Genomic DNA, 18,449 nt, shown 5'->3' on the forward strand with positions numbered 1-18,449 from the left:
TCACACACACTGAAAGAGACAAACAAAAGTCTTCCTACCATACATCGCATGCGTCTGCTCATGAGCCCCGTACTGAGTTGCTGAAGAAGACACTAAACCAGGCTGGGCATGTGCTGGTGGTGCCATCATTCTAGCATTACCCTGTATTACAGGACTATAGACATGAGGATGCTGTGTTCAAACAAAAAATAAAGAGAAAACATTAAACTATCCAATACAGTCAAGCAAATTTTAGTTAGATGTCTTAACTCCATGGTTTCCAGAAACAAGTCTGAGAATCCTAAAACTGTTTTTGGCTATTTCCTTTGAAATACGTTAACACTGATCAGCAATCTTCTATGAAAAAGACCCCCAAATCCTTAGCTATCTACTTCACCATAACACACAGCACAACTATAAAGGAAAACCCCTTTACCATATTAAAAGTTAGAAGTTATTTAAATGGAACAAAAATGAAGAGTTCGGTCGTATCGGCCTTACCTGAGACTGATAATGTGGCACATGCTGAACAAGAGGCTGATTTGGAAACTGCTGAGGACTATAGGCAACATATTGTGTGGAATAAGCTGGTGGGGTGGCCACAATCGGTGGGCCTGCTGCTGAGGCTGGGTGCATCATGGTGCTCTGATGATGCTGGTCTTGCCGCTGTTGGGGCATATTTGGTACTGCACAAAAGATGACTTAGTATTAGAAAAGAGCATCTCCAGAATCAAACACATGAACACGGTCCACGAGCCTGGGCATGATTGGACCCCCCTGCCTGCCTTTCCAATGCCATGTTATACCATTCCCTCCGCTGCTGCAGCCACTCTGGGCTATTTTCCTGCCACACGTGCTATTAGGCCTCAGTCACAAACACTGATTCTCGAAGCTCAGCTTGGACAACTCTGACTCATCCTTCAGGTGTCAGCCTGAAAGCAACTTCCTCAGAGAGACCCTCTATAATGACCCCCAGATTTGATCAAATCCCTGCATCAGACTCTTACAGCACGATAAAATGTTTCTTTCATACTACTACTCAGATAACCCGTCTGATATGCCAAATTATGCCGCTTGCTACAGAAGGGCATTAGACGTATACAAAGAAAAACAATAGTTCACAAAAGCCAGTATAGAGCCAATACTAATCTTAACTCCATCTTAACTTCCTACCACTGAATTCTTACACAATTTCTTGCTTTCTCAAAACACAGCATCACATGCTATCACGTAGCAGATTTCTAAATAGCTCTTTTTTAAAAAATGTTTTTCGTCTTTTATTATTCCACCCAGATTTCTGCCTATGGTCCTCCTCCTGTTAAAATTCTAGTTAAGAATTCAACTCATGGGGTGCCTGGGTGGTTCAGTCAGTAGCGAATGTGATTCTTAGGGTGTGAATTTGGATCCCACATGGGTGCAGAAATTACTAAAAAAAAAAAAAAAAAAAAAAAAAGAAGAACAATTCAGCTCAACTGTCGTCTCCTTTGTAGTATCTTTCCCAGTTTGCCCAAAAGAGCTGGCTGCATGTTTTGTGTATCTTTCCCTTGCATGTCTATTGTAACACTGATTGCTGTCTGTGATGGGTTTATGGAGTGATGTTAACAAAGCCACTTGAGGGAAGAATCACGAACCACTGCCCACAACAAGGTATGAGGCACAAAGAAGGTATAACTTGGCATCTTCATAAAATCACCAGAATTATACAAGTAACTACTAGTTTAGTGACAAAACTTGTTTTTTATCTTAAATATGTGAATTTTCTTAGTATACATTTAGGGGAGCTATATACTGTTTTATCTATTCAGAAAAGCCAATATGAAAATGGGAAAAATGAAGATGGTAATATCTTTCTGAATTTGATCTTCAGAGTCCACATATTTCTTTTTATAAATTTTACTTTATTTTAAAATGTTTTATTTATTTTTTTTTAATTTTTTTTTAACTTTTTTTTTTTAATTTTTTTTTATTTTTGAGACAGAGAGACAGAGCATGAACAGGGGAGGGGCAGAGAGAGAGAGGGAGACACAGAATCTGAAACAGGCTCCAGGCTCTGAGCTGTCAGCACAGAGCCCGACGCGGGGCTTGAACTCACGGACCGTGAGATCATGACCTGAGCCGAAGTCAGACGCTTAACCGACCAAGCCACCCAGGCGCCCCAAAAAATGTTTTATTTATTTTTGAGAGAGAGAGAGCATAAACGGGAAAGGAGCGGGGTGGGTGGGACTAGGGAGGGACAGGGGGGTGGGGGGGGCACAGGGACAGAGAATCCAAAGTGGGTTCCACGCTGTCAGCCTCAAGCCTAATGCAGGGCTCAAATTCGTGAACCACAAGATCATGTCCTGAGTGAGCCAAAGTCGGACGCTCAACTGACTGAGCCACTTAGGTGCCCCTCCACATAATTTTTTTTTAAGTTTATTTATTTTGGGAGAGAGAGAGAGAGCACACACTCGCAAGTGAGTGGAGAAGGAGAGAGAGAGGGAGAGAGAATCCCAAGCAGGCTCCCCACTGACAGTGCACAGCCTGATGCAGGGATCCATCTCACCAACTGTGAGATCATGACCTGAGCCCAAATCAAGAGTCAGACACTTAACCAACTGAGCCACCGAGGTGCCCTGAGAATACCTGGAGTGTCTGGGTGGCTGTCAGTTGAATGTCCAACTTTGGCTCAGGTCATAACCTCAGGGTTTCAGGAGTTCGAGTCTCACATGGGTTTGATGCTGTTGGCACAGAGCCCACTACAGATCCTCTGATGCTCTGTCTCCCCCTCTGTGCCCCTCCCCTGCTCATGCTCTCCCTCTCAAAACTAAGTAAAACATTAAGAAGAAAAAGCCAGTTCCTTTTAGTAAAGAAAAGCCACCCCAAATTCCTATAACATTTTTATCAAATGAAAGGTTATCTAATTAAATTCACTAACTGAACTGAACCTTTTCACTATTTTTTGATATTTGATTATGACTCTCATATTAAAATTAGAAAGCCAGGCCAGTGTACAGTCTTAAGATTTAAAATTCTAGTTACACATACAGAAAATGTCTGAATACAATCTTTTTTTATTTTTTATGTTTATTATGAGAGACAGAGAGAGAGAGAGAGACCAACCATGGTAGCAGGGCAGTGGAGGAGGTGCAAAGAGAAGGAGACACAATCTGAAGCAGGCTCCAGGCTCTGAGCTGCCAGCACAGAGGCTGATGCAGGGCTCCAACCTCATGAGCCGTGAGATCATGACCTGAGCCAAAGTCAGACACTTACCCAACTGAGCCACCTAGCCACCCCTACAATCTTTAAACATAAAAAATTCAATTATACAAAACTAAATCCTCCCTTCCACCGTCTGCATACCATTTTCTTCGCTAATAGCAACCACTATCCTACTCATTTGCACATACGCATATGTATTTATACAGACATATACCTGGGTCTACAGTGTATATATTTTCCTTAAATTTAATCTACCTTAATATTAAATGATACCTGGGTGGCTTAGTCAGTTAAGTGTCCAACTCTTGAGTTCGGCTCAGGTCATGATCTCACGGTTCGTGAGTTCAAGCCCCCCAATGGGCTCTGCACTCATAGCACAGAATCTGCTTGGGATCCTGTCTCTCTCTCTCTCTCTCTGCCCCTCTCCCACTTGCTCTCGCTCTCTCTAAAAAAGATAGTAATGGAAATTCATACTCTGGATAGCAAAAAATAATTGCTAATTTTTAAAGGAGCAAATAATGGCACTATTAACTATGATTTTTAAAACAAAGAGTCTGTAACTCTTAAATATACACACTGAAATATTGATAGGTGAAATTATATGATGTCTAGGATTGCTGCAAAATAATCCGGTGAAGGCAGGGTGTAAGACAGTGAGGCTATGAATGACCATCACTGGTTGTGAGCTGATAAAGCCTTTCAAAAATGTTTGTAATAGACAGTTAGCCCAACATGAAATAATTTTTTAAAAATGACTAAAAGATGATAAACAAATGCAACTTGTAAACCTCATTTGGATCTTAACTGGAACAAATTAATTGTAAAAATATACATATATTTTAAAGATACCTAGAGAAATTTGAGGATATCAGGGAAGAACTGTTCATTCTATTTAGGGGTGATAATGGTACTTACAGGTGTTTTATTGTTTTAAGAGCCCTAATATTTCCAGAAAAATGAATTATTTACAGATAAAATGATATATCTGAGACATGCTTCAAAATAATCTAAAAGGGAAGGGATGTTACAGGTGAAACAAAATTGTCCTTGAGTGTATGATTTTCAAAAGTACTTGTATACTACTGTACTATTCTAACTGCTATATATATATTTTTTAATTTTCAATAAATAGGTTTTTAAAAAACTTATTTATTTTATTTTATTTTTTTTTTTAGTAGTCAAGATATGTATGAAGCTCAAAAATAAAGAAGAAAACCTGGGAGTGGCTGGATGAAAAAGTAGTCCTATCGGAGATAAGCACTCTAATAGAACAGAACAAAAAACCCCAGAAATAGACTCAACTGCACATGGGCCCTTAATATATGATAAAAAATAGCATTTCATATCAATTTGATCTCTGGCCATAATGGAATTTAAAATTCAAAAACAGAAATACATCTGGAAATACTCAAATATTTGGAAATTTCAACACAATGCCAAATAACCCACTGGTCAAAAAAGAAATTATAAGACAAAAAATATTCTGAATTAAGTAAAAATGAAAATACAACATAGTAAGTTTTGGGGATGCAGCTAAGACAATGGTTAGAAATCTGTGGCTTTAAATACTTCTATTAGAAAAGAAAGTTTGAAAATCACCAACTGAAGCGACCACCCTAAGAAACTAGAAAAACTGCAAATTAAATCCAAAGAAAGCAAAAGAAATTAAGTGATAAAAAGCAAAAATAAACAAAATAGAAAATATAGAAAAAGCAATGAAACTAGAAGTGGTTCTCGGAAAAAATCAAGGAGTCTCTAGCGAGACTGATCAAGAAAAAAAGGGAGAGAAACAAATTATTAGCACCAGAAATGAAATACAGAGCATCATTACAGAGACTACAGGCATTAAAAAAATAAAGAAGGGGCGCCGGGGTGGCTCAGTCAGTTAAGCGTCCAACTTCAGCTCAGGTCATGATCTCGCGGTCCGTGAGTTCAAGCCCCATGTCAGACTGTGTGCTAATAGCTCGGAGCCCGGAGCCTGCTTCGGATTCTGTGTCTCCCTCTCTATCTGCGCCCCACCCCCACTCACATTCTGTCTCTCTCTCTCTCTCTCTCTCAAAAATACATAAACATTAAAAAAATAATAAAATGAAATAAAAATTATGACAACTTTAGGCTACTACATTGGTAAGTTAGACAAACGGCCACAATTAACTGGATAACAAAACGGTACAAAGACATTACAAAGTAATGCAAACTACAGATCAATATCCCCTAAAAGCATAGGTGAAAAACCTCCTAAACAAAACACTATCAAGTCAAATCCAGGAATGTGTAAAAAGGATGATACACTATGACTAATGTAAGTGGGATGCCAGGAACGCAAAGCTGGTTCAATTCACAAATAAATGTAATTCTTCAAAATAACAGCAAATCAGAAAAACTATATGATCATCGATCATCATAACAAAGTATTTAACAGAAGTCAATAACCAACCATTCATGACAAAAAAAAAAACAACAAACCTCAGCAACTTAGGAATCGAAACCACACCTAACTGTATGCAGGCATTCCTCAGAGATATCTAGGTTTGGTTCCAGACCACTTCAATAAAGTGAGTATCACAACAAAGTGAGTCAAGTGTGTTTTCTCATTTCCCATCGTTCTACAAGTTATGTTTACACCATACTATAGCCTGTAAGTGCATAACAGCATTGTCTACAAAACACAACATGCATACATTAAAAAATACTTGATTCCTAAAAAATGCCAACCATCATCTCAGCTTTCAGTGAGTTTGTAATCACTAATCACAGATCATATATATATATATGTATGTGTAAATATATATATGTGTGTGTGTATATATATGTATATAAAACAAATAATGTAAACATTTAAAATAATGAGAATTACCAAAATATGACACAGAGACAAATGCTGAGCAAACGCTGTGGGAAAAATGAAGTCAACAGACTTAGACTTGCCTGACAAAGAGTTGCCACAAAACTTCACTTTATTTAAAAAAATAAATAAAAGGCAGTATCTGTGGAATGTAATAAAAGGGAGTATGCCTGTACCTAACAGTGTAAGATAATAATAACAGTGTAAGTAAGAACTTAGGATGAGTTCTTTATCCTAAGAACAGGAACATGGTAAGGATCACGTCACTTCTAGTCAGTAATGTATTAGAAGACTTAGCTAGTACAATAAAGCAAGAAAAAGATACAGTGATTAGATTATGATGGTGTACACAGAAAATTCTAAGTCTAAAAAAAGCTACTAGAGGGGTGCCTGGGTGGCTCAGTCAGCTAAGTGCCCAACTTTGGCTCAGGTCATGATCTCATGGTTCATGGGTTTGAGCCCCGCACTGGGCTCTGTGCTGACAGCTCAGAACCTGAAGCCTGCTTCCTGCTTCAGATTCTGTGTCTCCCTCTCTCTGCCCTTCCCCCACTCGTGCACTCCATCTCGGTCTCAAAATAAATAAACCGACAAACATTTTTAAAAAGCTATAGAAACAATAAATGTGTTTAGCGAAGTGGTAAGACAAGACACAAGCTCAATATTAAAAAATCAAGTGTATCTCTATATACTTGGTAAACAGTGTTAAAAAATTTTAAAACACTGAAACAATAGCATAAAAATATGAAATACTAAGTGATAAATTTAAGAAAATATATGCAAAACTTATACAATGAAAAAGACTACAAAACACTGGTGAAACTGAAGATCTAAATAAATGGAGAGATATACCATGTTTCTGAACAGGAAAATTCAATATTGTTAAAGGGGGACACAATTCCCCTACAAACTGATCTTCAGATACAATGCATAATTCCAAACTGGTTCTAAAATTTATTTGATAATACAAAGAACCTAGGGTACCTAAAACAAGTTTAACAAATAAAACCGGAGCACCTACATGAATTGATTTTAAAATTTATTATCAAGTAACAGTAATCAAGAAAGTGAATACTAGCATGAGGATAGACACACGGATCAATACAATAAAAATTAGTTCAGCAACAGACCACATATATATGGTCAACTGAATTCTGTGAAAATGCAGAGATGGGGCGCCTGGGTGGCGCAGTCGGTTAAGCGTCCGACTTCAGCCAGGTCACGATCTCGCGGTCCGTGAGTTCGAGCCCCGCGTCAGGCTCTGGGCTGATGGCTCGGAGCCTGGAGCCTGTTTCCGATTCTGTGTCTCCCTCTCTCTCTGCCCCTCCCCCGTTCATGCTCTGTCTCTCTCTGTCCCAAAAATAAATAAAAAACGTTGAAAAAAAAAAAAAAATTTGAAAATGCAGAGATAATAAGTAAGACAGAGGCTAGTGCTGAGAAAACTGAATATATGCATATACACATATGGGGAAAAAATGAACTTCAACATAACCTCAAGCCCTACACAAAAATTAATTTCAGATTGATCATATACCTAATTTTGGAAAAGATAAAACATATTAAACTTCTAGAAGAAAACATAAAAATATTCACAATCTAGGGCAGGCAAAGAGTTCTCAGTAATGACACAAAAAAGTATGAGTGATAAGAGAAGAACTTGATAAATGGGACTTCATCAAATTTAACACCAGCTCTTCAAATGAAAATCTGGCTAAAAGCAAGCCACAGACTGGGAGAAAATATTTGTAACACCCATTTCTGATAAAAGACAATTATTAGTAGGAAAAGAAACCCAATGTGAACAAAGGGAAAAAATTTGAACAGACACTTTTGCAAAAACTGACAGTCAATTAATGCATGAAAAAATTGCCCATGATCAGTAATCATTAAGGAAACACACTCTACAACCACAATGAGACACCACAACACACCCACTAGACTGGCCAGAATTAAAAAGAGATAATACCAAGTGTTGGCAAGAATGTAAAATATTTATAACTCTCACACAGCTGATCAGTTGGAATGTAAAATGATACAATCACTTTGGAAAACAACTGATCAGTTTCTTATTAATTTAAAATTGTACTTACCATACAACTCAAAAACCCCCATTCTAGGTGTTTAAGAAATGAAAGCAAATACTTATACAAACACCAGTACACAAATGCTCTTACAGCATGTTTATTCGTAATAGCCCAAAACTGGAAATAACCAAAATATTTATCAAACCTGTAACAAGTAAATTATAGTTTAATCATCAAAATGGAATGCTACTCAGCAATAAAAAAGAACTGATACAGGTGACAACATGAAATATTTTCAAATTATTATGCTGTTTAAACCAGATGCAAAAAACTATATACTATATAATTCCATTTTTAAAAAAAATTCTAGAAAAGTCAAATCTAATCTATAGTAAGAGAAAGCAGGTCAATGGTTGCCTGAAGCCAGGGGTAGGTGAGTAGAGTTTGACAAAGAACAGACATAAAGCACAATCATTACACCTTGGTTGATGAGGCAATAACACATGGCTGCGAGTAAATACAAATTCATCAAAATGTACACTTCAAAGGAATATATTTTATTGTATGCAAATTATAGAAAACAACTAATTTAAAAAATCTGGATAGCCATTTGGATTAAGATTAACTAGATTCCTCTTATACAGTATACACGATGACTTCCAAATAGATGAGAGATTTAAATGTTAAGAAAAGGAATCTGTATGCATTCTGAAAGAAAATGCGTATAATTTCTTTCACTACATGAGTGGGGAAAATATTAAAAACTATGAACCAAAAAATTCAAAGGTAAATCTCAGGAGAAAATTAGAAGACTTTTAAGGAAAAAAAAAAAACATGAGAAAATCTTTGCAACCTTGGAGTATGCAAATTCAGGAAACCAAAGCATAAGCATACAAGAAAAACTGAAATAATGGTCTGCAAAATTTAAAACTTCTGTTCTTCCAAAGACATTTAAGAAAATAAGCCACAGACTACCAAAAAAAAAAAAAAAAAAAAAAAAAAAAAAGGTTTGAAATACACACATCAGAAAAAGGACCTGTATCTATCCATACTAATTCAATAGGACAACCAACCAATACAAAAAGGAAAAAAAAAAAAAGAATGAGAAAAGCCTGATACACAAATATACAGTAATTTCTATGGAATAGATCTTAAAACAAAAAACCCCACAAGTGCAGAACAGTACATATAGTATGCTTCCTTTTTTACATGATGGAAGAAAAATGTTAACACAAAGATGCCATAACAATTTATTTTATTATTTTTAAAGTTTATTAGAGAGAGACAGAGACAGAGACAGAGACAGAGAGAGAGAGAGAGAGAGAGAGAGAGAGAGAGAGACAGAACACGCAAGCATGAGCGTGCATGAGTGGGAGAGGGGCAGAGAGAAACCCAAGCAGGCTCTGTGCTGTCAGCACGGAGCCCAACGTGGCACTCACACTCACGAACTGTGAGATCATGACCTGAGCCAAAATCAAGAGTTGGACACTTAACCAACTGAGCCACCCAGGTGCCCCGTCATGACAATTTAATGAGGACATAGTCTTTTCAACAAATGGTGCTGGGGTATGTGGAAAACCACATGCAAAAGAATGAATTTGGATCCCTATCCTCATACCATGCACAAAAATTAACTCAGAATGGGGCACTCGGTTGGCTCGGTAGGAAGAGCAAGTGACTCTTGATCTCGGGGTCAGGAGTTTGAGCCCCATGTTGGAGTTAGAGATCACTTAAACGAATAAAACTTTAAAAAAATTAACTCAGAATGGATTATCAATCTAATAAATGTTGCAGCCAAACTATAAAACTCTTTATAAGTCACAGTAAATCTTTGTGACTTTGGTTCAGACAATGGTTTTTCCTTAGATATAACACCAAAAGCATAAGCCACAACAATAAAAACACAAATGAATTTGCATCAAAATTAAAAACTTCTGTGCTTATAGGGTGCTTCTGGTGCTTGGGATTCTCTTTTTCCTTTCTCTGCCCTTTCCCGCTCACATGCTCACACATGTATGCTCTCTTTGTGTGTCTCTCTCAAAATAAAATAAACTTAAAAAAAATACCAGGGGTGCCCAGGTGGCTCTGTCTCAGTTGGCTGAGAGTCCGACTTCAATTCAGGTCATGATCTCACATTTGGTGAGTTTGAGCCCCGCATCGGTTCACTGCTGTCAGCACAGAGCCAGCTTCGGATCCTCTGTCCCCACCTCTTTCTGCCTCTCCCCCGCTCATTCAATATCTCTCTCTCTCTCTAAACAATAAATACACATTTAAAAAGTAAAAAATAAAACGAAACTTTTGTGCTACAAAGGACACCATGAAGCAATTTTTAAAACTCTCATCAAATGGAAGTATTTGTAAATACTTTATCTGATAAAGGGTTTGTATACAGAGAGTATAAAGAACATCTACAATTCAATAATTAAAAGACAAATAACCGAGTTAAAAATTAGGTCAGGAATCTGAATAGACATTTTTCTACAGCGATATGCAAATAGCTGATAGGCACACAGAAAGATGCTCAATACCATCAGTCATTAGGGAAATACAAATTAAAACCATGATGAGATACTTTATAACCACTGCGATAGATATAACCAAAAAGACAATAGCAAGTATTGGCAACAATGTGGAGAAACTGGGATCCTTGTACACTAATGGTAGAAATATAAAATGATGCATACACTCCAACACAGTAATTTCACTCCAGGAGAAATAAAAACATAAGTCTACACAAAAACTTGCACACAAATGGTCACGGCAGCATTACTCATAAGACTCAAAAGTGGCAGCAACCCAAAGAGGAATCAACTGATGAACGGATAAATAAGATGTGGTATATCCACACAATGGAATAGTATTTATCCATAAAAAGGAATGAAGTACTGATAAATGCTCCAACATGGATGAATTTTGAAAACATTTCACGAAGTAAAAGAAACAAGGCAGAAAAGCCTACATACAACATGTTTTCCCTCATACGAAATATCCAGAATAGGCAAATCTATAGAGAAAGCAAGCATATTATGCCTAGGGTATGAGAGTGTATATGCATGGGGAGGGGGAGGGGTAACTGCTAAAAGGTACAGGATTTCTTACTGGAGTGATAAAGTGATGGTCTTTTTTTTTCTTTTTAAAAGTAATCTCTACAACCAATGTAAGTAAGGCTCAAACTCACAACTCCAAGATCAAGAGTCAATGCTCCACCAAGTGAGCCAGCCAGGTACCCCAAAAATGTTCTAAAATGTGCTGTAGCAATGACTGGACAACTCTCATACGCTGAATACCACTAAACTGTGTACTTCAATGGGATGGATTTTATGGCATGTGAATTATATTTAAATAAAATGATTTTAAAAATATATATTTATAGAAAATGAATATTCACAAAATAAACACTGTGAGGACAAACAAAATAATTTTAAACGATCATCTGCTGATGATAAAAAAAAAATGATGCACCTACTAGAACAGAAGTGATTAGAGAAAGTACAAGTGGAAGAGACTGGGCTGGAAGCAAGACTTCTCCGAATGATCTCTTTATGTCATTCCACTTTGCAATCTTACAAATATTTTGCATATGCATAAAATTAAAATAATCAAAAAGCTATCCCTGACAAATGAAAACAAGTCCAATCAGATTGGTCTATCGATGTATCAAACCACTGACATGACTCAGTAACTCTGGAAGACAGTATTTTGGAAGTAGCAAAGACACCAACAGTTTCTCACTCAGAAAACTGGCACTTACACAATTCTTAATGAAACAGTAAGGAGAAGTTAGACAACAAATATTTAAAGACTATTTTATACACATTATAGTAAAATGAAACAGGCTCACCAAGATGGGCCCCTGTGATCCTGCCTCCTGGTATTCACACCCCTGTGTAGTCCCCTTCTACTGTTCCAGGTTGGCTTTGTGTAATCTACAGCATACTGCAGAAGTTATGTCACTTCCAAGATTAGGTTGTAAAACACACTGCAGCTTCCACTTAGATCAATTTCTCTCTGAATACTCATTTTGGGAGAAGCCAGCTGCCACGTTATGACCAGCACTATCCTGTCAACAACTCTGAATCTGGAAGTAGATTGTCCAGCCTCATTTAACCCTTCATATACTACAGTTCTAACCAACAGCTTGGCTGCAATTTCTTAAGAGACTCTGACGCAGAACCACCCAGTTAAACCACTCCTGAATTTCTGACCCTCCTGAGATAATTTACGTTTATTGTTTTAGGCAGCTAAGCCCTGTGATAATTTGTTAAAAGACAGATAAAAAGATAGGATTGGGCTATCACCACCTGAGCCCTTAATTTTACCAATACTCAGAATAAGACCAATATTGTGGACCTCCTGAATGATCTAATATAAAGCACTGATAATCATCTTAAATATTCTTACCTCTCTCCTACAAAAAAGTTAAACCTGAACTGAAGTACTCAATGCCATCACAAGGAGTAGAGACACAAATCTAGAATACGGGACATTCCTACATAACAACTGGTTCCTGCCACAAAGCAGTAACAGGAGAACAAAGAGAAAAGGAACTACAAAGACATGTAATAAATGTAATAATTTATAGATCAGGGGCATCTGGGTGGCTCAGTCGGTTAAGCGTCCGACTTTGGCTCAGGTCACGATCTCACTGTTCGTGGGTTCAAGCCCCGTGTCGGGCTCTGTGCTGACAGCTCAGAGCCTGGAGCCTACTTCAGTTTCTGTGTCTGTCTGTCTGTCTGTCTCTCTCTCTCTGCGCCCCTCCCCCACTCATACTCTGTTTCTCTCAAAAATAAACATTAAAAAAACTTTTTTTAAATAAACAAAATAATGTATAGATCATATTTTGATCCATATTCAAAACAGATCAATTATAAAAAATATTTTTTTAAAAATGTCTATTTGTTTGGGGGTAGGGGTGGGGGTAGAGGCAGAGAGCCCGATTTGGGGCTCGACTTACAAACCAGGAGATCATGACCTAAGCTGAAGTTGGACACTTAACCAACCCAGCGCCCCTAAAAATGTGATTTTTGATCCAATCAGGATAATCGATTAGATAAATTTATTAGATGAAAGGGAATTACTGTTTATTTTATAAAGTGTGATAACACCACTCTGGCCATCTAAGAAAAAAAAGTCCATAATTCAGAAAGATATACACTAAGTACATAGGAATAAAATGGCATGATGTCTGCGATTTACTTTTAATACTTCAGCAACAAAACAAAGCACCCTCAGGTAAATATGGCAAAATCTTGATAATTGCCAAATGTGAATTATGGACAAACCAATTATCCAGTCACTTCCCATCTTCTGAGCATAGCATATGTTTATAGGTGCTGTTCTTGACATGTGCCTGTTCTCCCTTACTAGAAATGACCCTGCCTCCTGAAGATAAAGTGCCTCTCTCACACCAAGAGCCATACTATACTATAATGCCATCTTAAGAAGAGGAAACATCCCTCTACTATGAAGATTCTGATGGTTTCTGAAGTGAGCTGGCCTCCACTCAAAAAGAAATTCTGGATGGGGAGTAGGGGTGGGGGTGGGGAACTGCAGGTTAGTATAAAATTCAAAGGTCAGCCAGATACCATATGTTTTCACTCTTATGTGGATCCTGAGAAACTTAACAGAAACCCATGGGGGAGGGGAAGGGGAAAAAAAAGAGGTTAGAGTGGGAGAGAGCCAAAGCATAAGAGACTCTTAAAAACTGAGAACAAACTGAGGGTTGATGGGGGGTGGAAGGGAGGGGAGGGTGGGTGATGGGTATTGAGGAGGGCACCTTTTGGGATGAGCACTGGGTGTTGTATGGAAACCATTTTGACAATAAATTTCATATACTGAAAAAAAAATTAAAAAAAAAATTCAAAGGTCAGCAACTTGGTAAAATAATTTAACAAACACTCCTCAAAATTTAACATTGAAAACTTCAGAATTCAATTATTCTTTTCAAAGAATTCTTTTGAACAATCATAACTGATGAGCATTTCTCCTCTCCTAGTTTTGTTCATAAAAATGCATCTTAGGGTGCTTGGGTGGCTTAGTACATTAAGCATCTGACTTCAGCTCAGATTATGATCTCATGGTACATGAGTTCAAGCCCCGCACTGGGCTCTCTGCTGTCAGCAAAGAGCCTGCTTTGGATCTTCTGCCCCTCTGCTGCATGCACACTCTCTCTCTCAAAAATAAATACACATTAAAAAAAAAAATACATCTGAACACCTTAGGCAGTGTTGGGTACCACAAGTCAGCATACAGGCTCATCAAAAGTCAAAGCTGAACCACAAATATTACTTAATTCATGCAGCATGCACACTTACAAGCAAACACAGGCAGGATTATTCTCACCTTTACCTGCTCTATATGTCTTGGCTTGATTCACTGGCATGGGCGTCATAGGTATAGGGTATAAAGGCTTGAGAGAATTAAAAAAAAAAAAAATGAAAATTAGGCTCTTATGATAGTAAGAATATATTTTACTATTTTCTCTTACTGGTATATTGTTAGAGAGCTAGTTCTGAGGTCTCCTGGTTTGCCAGGAGTCATTAAAAAATAAAATCACACTCACACCTAAAAGGACAAACCCCAAACCAGTAAATCTAAACCATCTTTCTTTCTCACCAGAAAACATTCTCACATTTTATACTAAAAACATACCATGCCATCACATGCCTCCTCTTTTCAAGTATTTTTGTTTCACCATCACTACCTCAAGTCACCCCATACCTAGAGAGTGCTTGGGGTCAAATAAAAATAACTAGGGAGGGTAAGTGCACGTTAAATTCTAGGACTTACTTGCACGCCTGGGCTCACTGGGACTGGATACATCATATTTGGTGCAAAACAGACAGGCTGAGTATAAACTGGAGCTGGCTGCTGATGACCCACCATAGATGGGCTAGGTTGTGCTTGAGGACGAGGTGAAGTTGGGGTGGTAGAAGGCTTTGGCTACAAAAATAAAAATCAACTATCTTCAGATGAAAAGCTATTATTGCAATCTGAAAACTGATCTTCTCATCTTTCTAAGATCTACTCACTTTAAATTAGTCCCTTTTAATGAAAAAAACTTTAGAAAATAAACTTCCATATGTTTAAAATAAAAGGAAAAAGTTATGTAGGAAATTAAATTTGCCAACTCATTTATTACAATAATTTGCCAACATCAATAATACTACTAAAAATGACAGCTTTTTAAGCACCTAAAAATAAGTGATCCTTAAGGAACTGGAGAAAGTTTTTAACATCTTTTTGAAATTAATTTAAAAAAATTATTTTTAATTGTTTACTTATTTTTGAGAGACAGAGCGTGAGTGGGAGAGGGGTGGAGAGAAAGGGAGACACAGAATACGAAGCAGGCTCCAGGCTCTGAGCTGTCAGCACAGAGCCTGACATGGGGCTCGAACCCATGAGCCGCAAGATCACAACCTGAACCAAAGTTGGACGCTTAACTGACAAAGCCACCCAGGCACCCCTAGAGTTTACTTAATTTTTGAGAGAGAGAGAGAGAGAGAGAAGAAAGAACAAGAGAGCCATCAGGGGTGGGGCAGAGAGAGAAGGAGAGAGAATCCCAAGCAGGCTCTGCGATGTCAGCGCAGATCCCGATGTTGGGCTCAAACTCACAAACTGAGAGACCATGACCCAATCAAGAGTCAGATGCTTAACCAACTGAGCCACCCAGGTGCCCCCTGGAAAGTGTTTCTAAAAGTAAAGAAATGTCTTCTTACAAATTTAATAGAATAATAGTTCATCGCTAGCCAGCCAGTGAGGAAGATTCAAAGATTTGCCCCAGATCACATCTAACTGATGACAAAACAAAACATGAATCTTTTCCATGGCTCAAAACATGAACCTTTTCCATGGCTCAGAAGTATTCATAAATGACCACAGAAAAAGGAACAGAAACTACAGGTTTTTCAGCATCCTATAACTGACTTTAGATGGCAGGTATGGGGGAAATCCTACTACTACTACATTTATCATTTTCGAGACTAGATTACTTCAAAGAAAGAAACAAACTTACCTGAGAAAAGGAACGAGGGTTAAACTCCTTTGCATTAGGATTCAGTGTTGATTTTCTCACTTGCCTAAATCAGGGGAAAATTAAAAAGGGCCAGTAAAATCTGCATGGAACTTATGTTTCTCTCAAGTCTTCCATACCTGTTTTGTTAAACTGCTGAACATACATTAAACAATTCTTACTGAATCACTAATCTTCTTCATTAAAACATATGCACGAATTCCCCACTCTTTAATCTGATAAGGATCGGCCAAAAAGGGGCAACTAAAAAAAAAAAAGTTAATATATAGTTTTTCTCTCAGAGGCAATCAACAAATATTTAAACTGGTAAGACAAAATATTCCTAAAAGCAATCCCTAATATATCAATTCTCTAGCACATGGGTTTGTTTGTTTGTTTTTTAAGATTTTATTTTTAAGTAACCTCTGCACCCAACATGGGGCTCAAACTCACAATCCCAAGATCAAGAGTCACACCCTCTGCTGACTGAGCCAGCCAGGTGCCCCCTAGCACGCAGTATTTTCTAATGTGACAAAGCGTTTCCTCCGTGACATGCCTTGGGAAAAATCATGACTCTAAGAAATAAAAACTTTTGCTTCAAATTAAGCAGCAGCACTCTTTTTGATCAACAAGCCGCACTCCAAAAGTTCAGCCATAACTGGACTGTATGGAGACCAGAACAAATGAATTAACAGTGGTTAGCTTGGATTAGGTTCTGAGGCTAGCCCACAAAGATCCATTCAATTGATAATACCCTGAATGTGCAGAATTAAGTTTATCTTAACAAATCTAACCATTAAGTAAAACACTGTTTATGCTAGAAAACATGCTGAATTCCAAGTAGGGGCACCAGATACTTCTTCCTCTTCTCGGCAGTGACAGTTTCTGGTCTCAGCAGCAGAGCCAGGAGGTGGGTACTGACTAGCGGCCAGGGGACAGAATTCCCAAAAGCCAGTAATTTTTCAACTCCTTGTACATTTACAGAAAAAAAAAATTTCTTAATTTAGTCTAGTTTTTGACCATGGGAAACAAAAATGGGGAAGGAAAAGAGAAGTGCAGAGTGCAAAGACCTGATGTACTTAAGACATCACTGGTTTAGCCCAGCTGTTTGTAACTTGAGGTCCACCTACAAAACAGGTCCAAATGTCCAGACAGATTCTTGAGCTGAAGGGCCCTGTACCCTTTAAGAAACATCTAAGCAAATAACAGGATGTGCTCAATTCGAGGTCTACTCACTCAGCTGCATCTTTCTTCTCCTCTTTATCATCTTTATCTTGTTTGCATCCCGGACTGGAAGTCTGAACCCCTTGGGATGTGACCTCAGGTCCCCTCTTGTGCTCCGCATTACTGAGGACTGAAGGGGAAATGCTGGGACTGCTCGGTTTGCTGCTGCCACTGGTGCAATTGCTGCTGCTATTTTCAACGAAAGAATCCTTAGCATTTGGTTCAATTTTGTCTTTGACCAAATCTCTTGATTTTTCTCCCTCTCTATTTTTGTTTAGCAGTTGATCCATAGATTCAGAAGTAGAACTTGGCTGTAACTAAATAAAGGAAATAATTATGCTTAAATATTTTAAATAACTTTATAATGAATTTTCTCCACGAGTATAAGCAAACTAATATTTGTAAGCTTGAGATATACCGAATAAGGCTTTTTTCATTACTTTAAGAATGTTTTTATTATAAAGCAATAATAGCAGAACACAATGTATATGCAACACAACCATAGTCATCTAAGCACTCCAACGTCCTAAACTCAAAAGTTAAATACTTACTTCCTGCCTTCCCTGTGTCAGAAATTGTGCCTGCTCGGTATGGAAAACATGGAAGAGCTCCTATCCTCGAACAGCCCATCACCTGGGTGAGACCAGATACTTAACAAAATGTGGTAAATGCTATGGGATCCTACAGGAAAAGCAACTTCTAGAAAAAGGTTCTTCAGTGAAAGTCATCGAGTCTAAGGTAGAAAAGATTTGGTGGGGGGGGGGGGGGAGGGGGAGGGCGGGGAGTAGTAGTTTGGAAAATGGAATTGTCTAAGCTAAAGAAACAACATGCTTAAAAATCAAAGGGAAGAGAAGAAGACGGCTCCACACTGTGAAACAGAAAAGCACTACTGGCTGAAGCACAAATGCGTGGGTAAAGAAATGGCAAATTCACCGAAGAGGGACAAGATGATAAATGAACTTGAAAGCTACGTTAAGGACTCTAGCTTTTAATTCTCAGGAAAACGATCAGTCACTGAAGAATTTTAAAGAGGTTTAGTACTGAGCAGATTGGTAGTTCACAAAGATGAACATAGTAGTCTTGCGGAAAATGAAATGGAGGGAGCCAAGTGAGCATATACAGTGACCGTTATGGAGGCTGGACTAAGTCCTGGGCCTGGACTCAAGAAGTA

General features: G+C 38.0%; 1 protein-coding gene across 7 annotated transcripts in view; it reads right to left on the reverse strand.

Moving 5' to 3' along the window:
- ATXN2 (ataxin 2) overlaps positions 1-18,449 on the reverse strand; it is a 127,774-nt gene that overhangs the window by 22,785 nt on the left and 86,540 nt on the right. For 5 of the 7 annotated variants that reach the window (XM_042911725.1, XM_042911724.1, XM_042911730.1 and 2 more), the window contains 6 exons: positions 17,291-17,595; positions 16,058-16,121; positions 14,833-14,985; positions 14,386-14,452; positions 481-665; positions 39-171 (listed from right to left, as the gene is read on the reverse strand). In XM_042911725.1, the coding sequence (XP_042767659.1) occupies positions 39-171; positions 481-665; positions 14,386-14,452; positions 14,833-14,985; positions 16,058-16,121; positions 17,291-17,595 (907 nt within the window). The remainder of the gene's footprint in view (positions 1-38; positions 172-480; positions 666-14,385; positions 14,453-14,832; positions 14,986-16,057; positions 16,122-17,290; positions 17,596-18,449) is intronic. The other 2 variants (XM_042911727.1, XM_042911729.1) reach the window with 1 other exon arrangement.

The sequence above is a fragment of the Panthera leo genome, chromosome D3 (assembly GCF_018350215.1).
Source record: "Panthera leo isolate Ple1 chromosome D3, P.leo_Ple1_pat1.1, whole genome shotgun sequence".
NCBI classification, from domain to species: domain Eukaryota; kingdom Metazoa; phylum Chordata; class Mammalia; order Carnivora; family Felidae; genus Panthera; species Panthera leo.